The sequence below is a fragment of the Rutidosis leptorrhynchoides genome, unplaced genomic scaffold (genome assembly GCF_046630445.1).
Source record: "Rutidosis leptorrhynchoides isolate AG116_Rl617_1_P2 unplaced genomic scaffold, CSIRO_AGI_Rlap_v1 contig457, whole genome shotgun sequence".
NCBI lineage: Eukaryota > Viridiplantae > Streptophyta > Magnoliopsida > Asterales > Asteraceae > Rutidosis > Rutidosis leptorrhynchoides.
In genome coordinates, this window is record NW_027266690.1 from 40,266 (window position 1) to 52,155 (window position 11,890).

The window sequence follows — 11,890 nt, forward strand, 5'->3', positions numbered from 1 at the left end:
AATAATAATGTCCGAGCTCATATGATTTGCATTAAAAAAGAAAAAGAAATGGAAAACATAACTAATGATATTGAGACAAGCTTAAATCGATAGTGAATAGATTTAAACCGTAATATAATACCGTTCCTTATACATACGAGTAATATATTAAAAGTAAATTATGATTTATGCAAGTTTCACTAGTTTCTTATAACTCGTGAAGGCAGAGAAGTTTTTATGTGCATATTGTGCGGTACGTGAGTACTTACATGTATATAAAAATTTGACACGTATAATTATTTAGACCCATAAAAAACTTAATATATTATTATATTTTATAAGGAAATTATGAACTCCCGTGACTCTCGAATATTATACATATCAAATTCTTATATGCATTTGTAATTGATGGCGTGTTACACAATATACACACAAAAATTTATCGGTGTTCATGAGTTATAAGAAATTGGAGAGAGAAACTTGCATAAATCATAATTTACTTTTAATATAACACTCGTATGTATAAGGAGCGGTATTGAGCTCCATGACGAATTCGTTAATTTATATTTAAAGTTAATTACATTTCTATAAAACTTCTCTCGTGGAGGTCAAGTTCAAGAACGATCGATGCGTAATGAATTTGAGAGAAGCTTGTTTTTTTTTTATCGATTAGTAAGAGATTTAAACCATAGTCTTATGGTAGCTCCTTGTATTTCAAGACGTTGATTATTTTCCCTAAACTTACGGTGAAACATAATGTTCTCCATGTAATCCTAAAAAAAAGTTTTCTCCATCTCGTTAATTGATGTTTTGTTTCTCAAACATATATGAAAGTGAAACTTTAGAATATGGTTAATTAACATTTAACTGATCAATGGAAAGATCGACGTAATTGACTCTAGTTAATTATTATATTTATGTTGTAATGTTTTATTTCTTTAGTGAATAGTGATCAATTTGTGGCTCCATACACCATAGATTAATTACGAGGTGATCTCGTGGATTTTTTTTAATTTTTTTTATCCTTTTTCGATTTACCATTTAAGAAATAAAGAAGATATTATTGTGTGAATTCATTTTAATGGAAAGATAAGATTGTGTGAATTGTTGTGGAAACAAAAGATTCTAATAATTATAAAGAAAACTATGTAGTGAAAATCCAGTAATATTAATTAACTTGAATAACCGAAAAAAAAATGAATAATTCTTAAAATATATACCAGACTTAATATAGAGACTTAATATAGAGACTCATAATACGATGACATGTGTTCATTGAATTTTCTTTTTTAATATTCTAATTTTATTTATTAAATTTTAATATTAAAGATGGAATATAATTTTAAGGATTAATAATATCAAATCATAAACAATCTTTTTGATATTATCTTTCTCATTAAATATATTCAATCAAAGTCTTTTTTTTTTTTTTGTATATTCATATTACTTACTCTCAATAAGTCTCTCTATACCAATCACTTCTTAATAACATAGAGCCATATATGTGTACTTAAAACAAAACTTTTGAAGAAAACATAGAAAAAATATATTATAAATAGGTGAACAATCCTAGTCTAAGTAGTAAGCACAGCTCTTAATCCCTTTTTTTTTTTTTTTTTTTCTTTTTCTTTTTTCCTTTTAAGATTTTCGACTTGATTATGGTTTTTTTATTATCCATTAGATCAAAGTAAAACTAAAAATACAGCTCATTGATCTACTACCATTTTTACAGGATTCCACACTAAATTTATCATTTTTTAAGGATATATCATGCTCTTGATCTCATTTGATTCTGTGTCATCTCTAAGCATCTCAGCCACAATAATTCATAATTACATCTCAAGCGTTTAAATTTTAATATAAGTATTCATTTAATTTAGTATTAGCGGCGATTATGGCTGCGCTCAAGTCTCAATTGTGTTTGAATATCACACTACTTTTTCTTCTCTTTGTTAGAGTCTATCCGATTCGCTTTACCAACTTCGCATCTCCGCCGGAAAATAATAAATACAATTACAACGTCGAAGCCGATATGGACGATCAATTCGATGTGTTCGGCGTCTCTCCGAGTAATTACCACCACAACGTTAATGTAGTCCCAAATTACCATGAAGCTAGTGTTGTGGTGGCGGCTGACGGCACCGGAAGTTTTAAGAAAATTATGGACGCAATCGCTGTCGCTCCGAGTACCGGCACGAAAGGGTTCGTGATCCACATTAAAAAGGGCATCTACCAGGAATATGTCACCGTTGACAAGCCTAACATATTTTTGGTTGGTGAAGGGCTTGATGTAACCACCATTACTGGTAATCGAGATCGTGTGTCTGGCTACGATAAAGAAAGGTCCGGTACTGTTAGTAAGTAATTTCATCTCTTTCCAACCTTCTTTTTCTAACTACAAGGGACCGATTAACTAATTTGATATTTCTAAAGAGGAAAATGTGTAAATGATCAAACAGTTTTTTTTTTCCAAGTAATTTGACTAATGAGATTTGCATATTCTTGTTGTTGTTGTTGATGCAGTAATCAACGCTCCGAATTTCATAGCAATGAATCTAACGATAGAAAACACATCTCCGATGGAAGGCGGCCAAGCTGTTGCTCTTAGTATAAGCTCTGACCAATCCGTAATATACAATTGTGCAATCAGAAGCAATCAGGACACGCTCTACGCCGTTAGCGGCCGTCAATTCTACAAAAAATGTACCATAGTCGGCACGGTCGATTTCATTTTCGGATATGCCACTGCATTCTTCCAGAATTGCCAAATTGAGACTAGAACTAGAAGTGCGACCGTGATTACGGCGAACGGACGGGGTTCGGCAGACGACAAGAGTGGATTCGTCTTCCAATTCTGCAGAATATATGGGAACCCGGATCTTACTAGGAGTTGGCCAACTTTCCTAGGACGGCCTTGGGGATCGTATTCTCGTATGGTAATCATGCAGTCGTACATGGACAAGTACATAAATGGTTCAGGATGGGAGTCATTCGGGCCCGAACCGGTCCCACCACATTCCGAAAATCTATTTATCGCTGAGTATAAGAATGACGGGCCCGGAGCTGACGTCGCGCATCGAATTCAATGGCCTGGATATCATGTTTTGAGGTCTGACAAAGAAGCAGAGGATTTTACGGTGGATAGATTCATCGACGGTAAATCTTGGTTACCGGCTACCCGCATACCTCATTTCGGTGGATTAAAGCGTGAATAAAAGCTAGCTATAGCTAGACTAGGTCAGATGTACTCTCCTAGGGCTAGGATTCTCTTTGTAAAAGGTAGAATACAGAATAGGAATACAAGAGTTGATCCTCAAATGTTGAAAACCTCAATAATGAATACCTTTTTAATCGGAAAATTAGAATTTTTTTTCCCAACATTAAAAGCTTCAACAAACTCCAAATCCAAAATCAAGGAATTGACTTCGACCCCAAACCCGATCCGACATATATTGTTGAAAGTGAACTTCTCTAGAACAGTCTTTAAGATCAATTGCTGGATCATATTTCAAAATTGGACTTAATATGTAAAATGATCATATATTACAAGTTGTCGTAAAATTATGTTTACGGATGTAAAAATGATTAAAGTAGATAATATAGATTTTTATATGCCAATTAAGATGTTAATTGGAAATATAGGACTTAAAGAGTAATTCTAATTTATTGATTGATTGAATTAGATTTAAACAAACATGGGTGTGGTTCTTGGAACAAATAAGTAACGGTATTCTCTTTACTTCCCATACAAGAAAAGAATTCTAGACATACCACTTATTCTGTTCTGAAAAATCTCACCAGAATACTTTCAAGAGAGATTAATCAAGGATTGACGAAGATCACAATCATGTCGAATTCTGGTATGCTTCCGCTCTCGTTATTGCTGTCGATTCTTATTGTTTGACGCAGATTAATTCCAACATCAATCACTCTATTTTGATCACAAGCATCTGTTTTGATCAATCACTTTGTTTTGAGAATCTTCCATAGCTGAAGGCTTGTTGAATATTGAGCGCTTAGCCTTCTTGAGCACTTTTGAGCCAGCTGTAGGCTTGTTGAACTATTTTAGCGAGTTAGCCTTGTTGAGCTATTTGAGGGAGCTGTAGTCTTGTTGAGAGATTTAACAGGGTTGTAAGGCTTACTGAGAATTTAAGCGAGCTGTAGGCTTGTTGCACCATGTAAGCGAATTGTAGGCTTGTTGAACTATGTTAACGAGTTGTACTGAGCGATTTGAGCGAGCTGTAGGCTTGTTGAAAATTGTTAGCGAATTGTAGGCTTGTTTAGCTCTTTGAGCAAGGTGTAGTCTTGTTGAGCGATTTTACAGAGTTGTAAGGCTTACTTGAGAGCTTTGAGCAAGGTGTACTCCTTTTCTTCTAGAATTATTGTTGTTGTTTAAATAAATTTCTATCAACCTGATGATTTAATCCTGTAATCTGATCTCTATAGTCCATGGAGCATTGGAGCCTTAAACACAAAAACCTAATCCACAAAGTAGATAATCTAATCTTCCCAAACATATGTTCAGCAAGATAATTACAGAGTTAATCATCTATTTAACTATCTGTGAAATGTAAAACATGTCCACACAAAAGAGGTTTTGTTCCTTTCTCGATCTCCATGTCTCTCTCAAGATTGGACAAGAGAAACAAGGGAATGCACTTCACCTTTTCCTGTTTGTTTCCTGAGATAAAATTCGACCATAATGTTCTTCTGCAAGTGCAAAAAGAAAAGAAATCTGCGTTTCGATTTCCGATTTTGTTTGTTAACGAAATTTTCAAGGGTCAAGAGTTGTTATATGAGATGTTCTGTCTGATGAGAGACCCACAGGTTTTGGTGGGTAATAATAATCTAGGCTGCTTTGACCCCCTAAACGCAATTTTCTTTTCCTTTCCTAAAATAAGGAATGCAAGCAAAAACTATTTATTGGGTCGTTAGGAACTTAGGACTATTTTTCCTATACCATTCCATGATTTAGGAGTTTATTTCAGTCTCTAAAACAAAAACTTAGTCCCTACTATAGCAAAATTTTCTTCAAGTTTTACTTGACAGTTGACACTCTTTTATGACATAAATTGGTGATCAAAGGTGAACGAAATATGTCTCCACAAAATACGTAAGACTGATGGAATTGGAAGAGATACGATTTCTAACTAAAGCAATCACATTTGGTAGCTCCATCCATTCATATAGCCATTAGAAAGAGTCCATTTTACTAACAGAATATGTGCATATGGGCCCATTTGATTTTATGTTTTTCGACAACAAGGGCCCCTTTTATTACAAACCTTATCAAATCGATCAGAACAAAAACTTTCATGGTATTTATTGGTAAGTATAAATGTTGAATACACGGACAGTTATGTCCATACCTAGAACCCAAGTAATCTCTTCAATAGCATATCTCATTGATCTTTCCTATCCAAGAAATATTGCTTACAAGTTAATCTTAATCGTTTTTGGCCTAATTAATTCTAATCATTTTTGGAGAAGGCCAAGTATCCTTCCTGTCCAAAAAATATTGCTTATAAATACGATTTAAGGATATGAGTTAATAATCACATCGCAACAAATCAAATAGCTTTCTTTGTTACCTAGCTAGCTCCTGTTGATTTCAAGACTCTAGCTCGCTCAATAGTTAATCATCTAATTAGCAATTTCAATGGTTGTTCCAAAAAAGACAATACTATGGTTGTTTGTTATTTTTATGGCGGGTCTCTTCAATATCTCTCATGCTAAAGAATATATTGTCGACGGCGACGAAGTTGGATGGATTGCTTTTGATTACATGGAATACACACGCTTCTGGGCGGCCGGAATTAGCTTTCAAGTTGGTGACACAATCGTGTTCAAATATAGCACATATCCTGACTACTTCGACGATTCATGAAGAACAACGTCAAACAAGTCACTGCTCAAGATTACCTAAATTGCAACGGAACTTCTCCGATCGTCACATATGAAAGTGGATTAGATAGAATTCTCCTAGATAGACCTGGTCATTATTACTTCATCTGCGATTATCCTACCCATTGTGATCCATTCGGTCAAAAAGTCGACATCTTGGTTAAACCGGCTTCCTTTCCAAGAATCCCCCCAGCCAGCTCACCTTCGAATCCTCCAGCCACAACCGCACCTTCAAGCTCGCCTTCAATTCCCCCCATTAGCTCACCTTAGATTTCTCTGGCAAGTTCACTGTCAGCATCTAGCGCGACTTTGAGTTCTGCTACGACGTCTTTCACTCCGAAATTATTGTCGGCCTTTCCAGTCCTTATGTTTTTAATTAAGTTGTGCTTAGCGTAGTCTTTTAATGAAGTAAGACGCCTTTTCAATTTGGCGCAAGTTGTTAATTTGTAGTTTCCAATATATAATGTTATCAAGGGTATTGATTTTGCTAATAATTTGAATCAATAAAAAGTAAATGATTGAAGATTTGTTGCATATTAATTTGTCAGTTTAATTAGTTATGTGTACCTCCACATACAGATTTTGAAGAATTTTTTTTTTTTTTTTTTTTTTTTCTGATAATGAAATTTTGAAGAAGTAATTAACGTAGAGATGGATAATGGATTAATAGTGGAAATTAAGATGTAGTTGTTGTTCATTGATTTAAACAAACAATATGTTGCATTGAATCACAAAATAAATTTTAATTATCCGTGAAATCTAAATCATGTCCACACAACACAAAGAGGTTTTGTTTCCTTTCTTGATCTCCAAGTCTCTCTCAAGATTGGATAAGAGAGAGACAAGAGAATGCACTTGTTTCACCTTTTCCTAATTTTTTTTTTTTATAAATTACCTTTTCCTATATTGGCTTTTGTTTTTTAACCAACTGACTTCACAGAAAAAATTAATACCCTTAAATATTAATAATTTAAATATATTATATAAAAATCATTTATATAAATATTATATTAAAAAAATACTTTAATTTATATTAATTATAATTATTTTGATTTTATTTTAAAATTTACGATCGTATTAAAATAAAAAATTTGTTTAATCTTCGAAAATGATTAACATAGAACAATTAAAAGTTATATATTAAATTTTAATTTTATAATAAAAATTTATAATTATATCTAATCAATTTAAATATTTTTATTATTTAAAAATTAAAATATGTCATTTTTAATTAAAAAATAAAAGAATATAACGAATTTTTATTAAAAATAATAGTTTAATAGAAAATTTAAAATAATATGATATATATTATAATTTGATTAGAAATAAATTTTTTAATAATTTATTTATTTGAATAGAAAAATATATATACGTCTTAATCAGATATGAAAAAAAAAATATAATGTATTTTAAGTGGAAAAAATTGTTTAATAAAAAAAATCAAAGGAATCGACTTCGACCCCAACCGCCCCGACATATGTTGTTTGATTGAAAGTGAACTTCTCTAGAACGTCTTGAAGATCAATCACTCTGTTTTGATCACAAGCATCTGATAGAAACGGCATAAGATTGTTAGGAATCTGGTCCTCGAGTACATCCCATATGAATCGCTTGAGAGAGATATCGTATTCAATTCGTGACTGGCAATTTTCACAGGGTTGGTGTACAGACGCCATTGCAGATGTTGAGGAGGGAGTTGGCTTGGATGGTGGAAGATGGGGTCGAAGAGATTAGAGATCATGTCGGTGATCCAATCATGGATGCGGTGGAGGTTGAAGTTAGGGCGTTCCCGATCACTCGGTAGCGCCGTGGTAGAAGAAGAAGACAATACTAGAGCATAGGAGGAAGAAGAGGAAACTGATAAAGTCAAACATCTTCTTAGCTCAAGTTGTGATAAAGCAATGAACAAAGCAGAGAAGACGAAAATTTCATAAAGAATTAATGTAGCTTTCCCCCGAGTTGTAGGCTTTTTGAAATATTTTTCGAGATGAAGGCTTGTTGAATATTTGAGCTTTTTAAGCGAGTTGTAGGTTTGTTGAGATTTTTGGATGAGTTGTAAGCTTGTTGAGAGACATTAGAGAGTTGTAAGCTTATTGAGAGTTTTGAGAGAGTTGTAGGATTGTTGAACTATGTGAGCGAGTTGTATTCTTGATCACTATGAGCGAGCCGTAGGCTTGTTGAACGCTTTTAGCTAGTTGCAGCCTTGCTGAGCTCTTTGAGCGAGGTGTAGTGTTGTTGAGTGATTTTACAGAGTTGTAGGCTTCTTGATCGCTTTGAGTGAGCTGCAGGCTTGTTGAACGTTTTCAGCGAGTTGTAGCCTTGCTGAGCTATTTGAGCGAGGTGTAGTGTTGTTGAGCGATTTTAGAGAGTTGTAGGGTTGTTTAGAGCTTTGATCTAGTTGTAGGCTTGTTGAACACTGTTAGCGAATTGTAGCTTTGTTGAGCTCTTTGAGCGAGGTGCAGTCTTGTTGAGCGATTTTAAAGAGTAATAGGCTTGTTGAGAGATTTGAGCGATTTGTAGGCTTGTTGAACCATGGAGGCGAATTGTTGGCTCGTTGAACGCTGTTACCGAGTTGTACGCTTGTTGAGCGATTTGTAGGCTTGTTGAAATCTTTAGCGAGTTGTAGAGTTGTGGGCTAGTTGAGCGCTTTAAGCGAGCCGTAGGCTTGTTGAATACTTTTAGAAGAATTTTGCGATCTCCGTTTGTTGTCCAACATTGCTGCTTATGGTAATGTCAAATCTCAGTTCAAAACATTTGATTACCATCAGCACATCTACCATGAAATTGCACTATATTATATCTTTACATAAAGTCATCAACGTACATATTATGTATATAAAAAACTTTACTATAATAAATAAACATGCATATTTTTAAATACTAAATACTACCTTCAAATTTTGAATATAGGAAATAAGGTACTGACTCTAATTCAAAAAAATAAAATAAAATTATAATAGTGATTACAAGGAGGTCTCGAGTTCAAATTTTTTTCCCTTTGTTTCTTTGTATTTGAAAAATAAATAAGACTAGACATTTTTTTTATGGAAAAAAAAAGATTGTATGAATACACAGATTTTAGTACTAAATAAATATTTATAGTAAAAATCCATTAATAGTAACTTAAAGAATCAACAAAAGAAAATGGTCAATCGTGTCCTGAAAAACAAAATCACTTGCAGAAACGAAAAAATATAAGCATATAAATATGTGAAAAATCCTAGTTGAAAGTAGCAAATTCAGCTCAATATCTAGTGGATACACTAGTGCTATACACCACACTAATTTATCATTTTTTTATACTAAGCATAATTATTTTTAATATTTTTCATTTAATTAGTACATATTAATGGCGATGATGGCTGCGGTCAAGTCTCAATTGTGTTTGAATATCGCACTACTTTTTCTTCTCTTTGTTAGAGTCTATCCGATTCGCCATACAAACATTGCATCTCCTCCGGAATATAATAATTACAATGACAATGTCAAAGCCGATATGGACGAATTTGATCTGTTCGACATTTCTCCGACTCCGAGTAGTGACGATCACTATAGAGATGTAGTTGTCCCACTTTACAACAAAGCTAGAGTAGTGGTGGCGGCTGACGGCACTGGAAAGTTTAAGACGATTATGGACGCACTCCGGCTCCGAGTGTTCCCAATAAAGGGTTTGTGATCCACGTTAGAAAGGGCATCTACCCGGAATATGTCACCATTAACAAGCCTAACATATTCTTGGTTGGTGAAGGGATGGACGTCACCATCATTACCGGTAATCACAACCACGGGTCTACGACGTCCGGTACTGTTAGTACGTAATCTCATCTCTTCTCGACATTTTTTTTTTCTTCATTTTTTTTTTAATATATATATGGTAAATATCTAGTTAAGTTCGTCTAACAAATACAATCAAATATTTTATATCTAGTAAAGTTCGTCTAACAAATACAATCAAATATTTTCAATGAGGGAATGGCGTAGTAGTTAGGCATTTCCACGTAGATTCGACTGTTTATAGTGATGATTGATAGGTAAATTATTTTAGGTATTTATATAAAAAATAACAAATTACTTTTATTGGAATGCAAAAATATTTCTATGACTAATACTTCATTATTGGAACTATAGGCTTAAGTTACTCTACAATTAATTCTCTGGTTAGTGGTTTTATGTATAAAAATGGAGGCTTATTGCCAATCAAGACATAGTCCAATAATTAAGACGTTATTTCATGCGTGAGGTCATGAATTCGATTTTTGAGGGAGCGGACTTTGGGTGTGATTATTGTATTATAAAAAAACATGGGGTTAATTAAAACTTAGGGTTGAAAAAAAATATAGGGTTAACATTTAACATTGATCGAAATTTTGGGAATTTCAATCATTTCTCAAACTACAAGCTAACTAACTCCATCAATACTTAGGATCGGAAAATATGGAACCTTTTTTTCTTTTAAGTTTGACTAATGAGATTTGCATGTTCCTCTTGTTGATGCAGTAATCAACGCTCCGAATTTCGTAGCGAAAAACCTAACGATAGAAAACACATCTGTCGATGGCGGTCAAGCTGTTGCCCTATACTTAAACTCAGACCAATCCGTAATATACAATTGTGCAATAAGAGGCAATCAAGACACTCTACGCCTTTAGCGCCGTCAATTCTACAAAAAATGTGCCATCACCGGCACCGTCGATTTTATTTTCGGATATGCCACTGCATTCTTCCAGAATTGCCAAATTGAGACTAGAACTGCCAGTTCGACCATAATAACAGCGAACGGAAGGAATTCAACGACCGAAAGGAGTGGATTCGTTCTACAATTCTGCCAGATTTATGGGAACCCTGATCTTTCCAGAAGCTGGCGAACTTTCCTAGGACGGCCTTGGGGATTATTTTCTCGTACGGTAATCATGCAGTCATTCATGAACGAGAACATAAATGCTTCAGGATGGGAGTCATTCGGGCCTCAACCGGTCCCACCACACCCCGAAAATCTATTTATCGCTGAGTATAAGAATAACGGGCCTGCAGCTAACGTTGCGCATCGAATTCAGTGGCCTGGATATCATATTTTGAAGACTATGAAAGAAGCAATGGATTTCACGTTGGACAGATTCATCGATGGCAGCACTTCGTTGCCAGCTACCGGAATTCCTCATCATGGTGGATTACTTGAGAATACAAGCTAGTAATAGCTAGAAGATCAGATGTACTTCCCTAGGATTTTTCTTTGTAAAAGATAAAATACACGATAGGAATATCTACAAGAGTTCCACAAATGTTCGAATTGAACCACAATAATTATGAAACCATTTTAATCGGAAATGTGAAAATTTTAATTTTTATCTAGGCAGATCATTTTTTTAATTTTCCCTTCTCTGTAGAATTATTTTTAATACATTCCGAGAATCGGTTAGTATATACTCCCTCTCCCTCCGACTCTGACTCTCTACACATGTTTTTTTAGACTTTTCATTGTGTCTCAAAATGGATTATTTTCATGGTTAATTTAAATCAAAATATGTTAAATTTTCTCTCACCTTGTTCTCCGTGTCAATAGTATAAAAAACATGTATTGTGACGGTGTGAATATTGTATTTTGTAGGATTTTTCTTTCAGCTACAACATAAAGGATCAATATTGAAATCAGGGGATTCTGTTATTAACAACCAAGACAATGCATTTTTGTGACCTATTTGTTCGATGCTGTTAGATGAGTATAGCTGTAATTAGCTAGAATTTGGGCAAAAACTAAAATAAAATAAGTTTAGTATTAATTTGTAGAAAGAAAATTAGCACAGACTAGTCCAACTCCAAGTAAGCTTTAGGATCTATTACCGGTTTTGTAGGAATTAAAATGTTTTTGACTAAGATTTAACTAATCTCAAGCTCTAGATTTGACTTTCGATAATCTCCAAATCCTAAACAACAATAAATAATCACATTGAGAAATAAATATTCTCCTTTTCCTCTCAATTTGTCATTTATCTTATTTACCATCACTACT

At 33.9% G+C, this 11,890-nt stretch overlaps 1 protein-coding gene across 1 annotated transcript; it reads left to right on the forward strand.

Annotated features, from left to right (window-relative positions):
• The first annotated feature begins 1,873 nt into the window (after positions 1 to 1,873).
• Positions 1,874 to 3,194, forward strand: LOC139883821 (probable pectinesterase/pectinesterase inhibitor 32). The gene is made up of 2 exons (XM_071867943.1): positions 1,874 to 2,327; positions 2,503 to 3,194. The coding sequence occupies exons 1-2, from the start codon at positions 1,874 to 1,876 to the stop codon at positions 3,192 to 3,194; spliced, it is 1,146 nt and encodes a 381-aa protein (XP_071724044.1).
• Positions 3,195 to 11,890: the final 8,696 nt, after the last annotated feature.

Bases quoted from the DNA above. Each gene is read 5' to 3' on its own strand.
- LOC139883821 (XM_071867943.1), top strand. From the start codon at position 1,874: ATGGCTGCGCTCAAGTCTCAATTGTGTTTGAATATCACACTACTTTTT. The intron at 2,328-2,502 runs GTACTGTTAGTA...TTGTTGATGCAG, and splicing joins CTACGATAAAGAAAGGTCCG to TAATCAACGCTCCGAATTTC.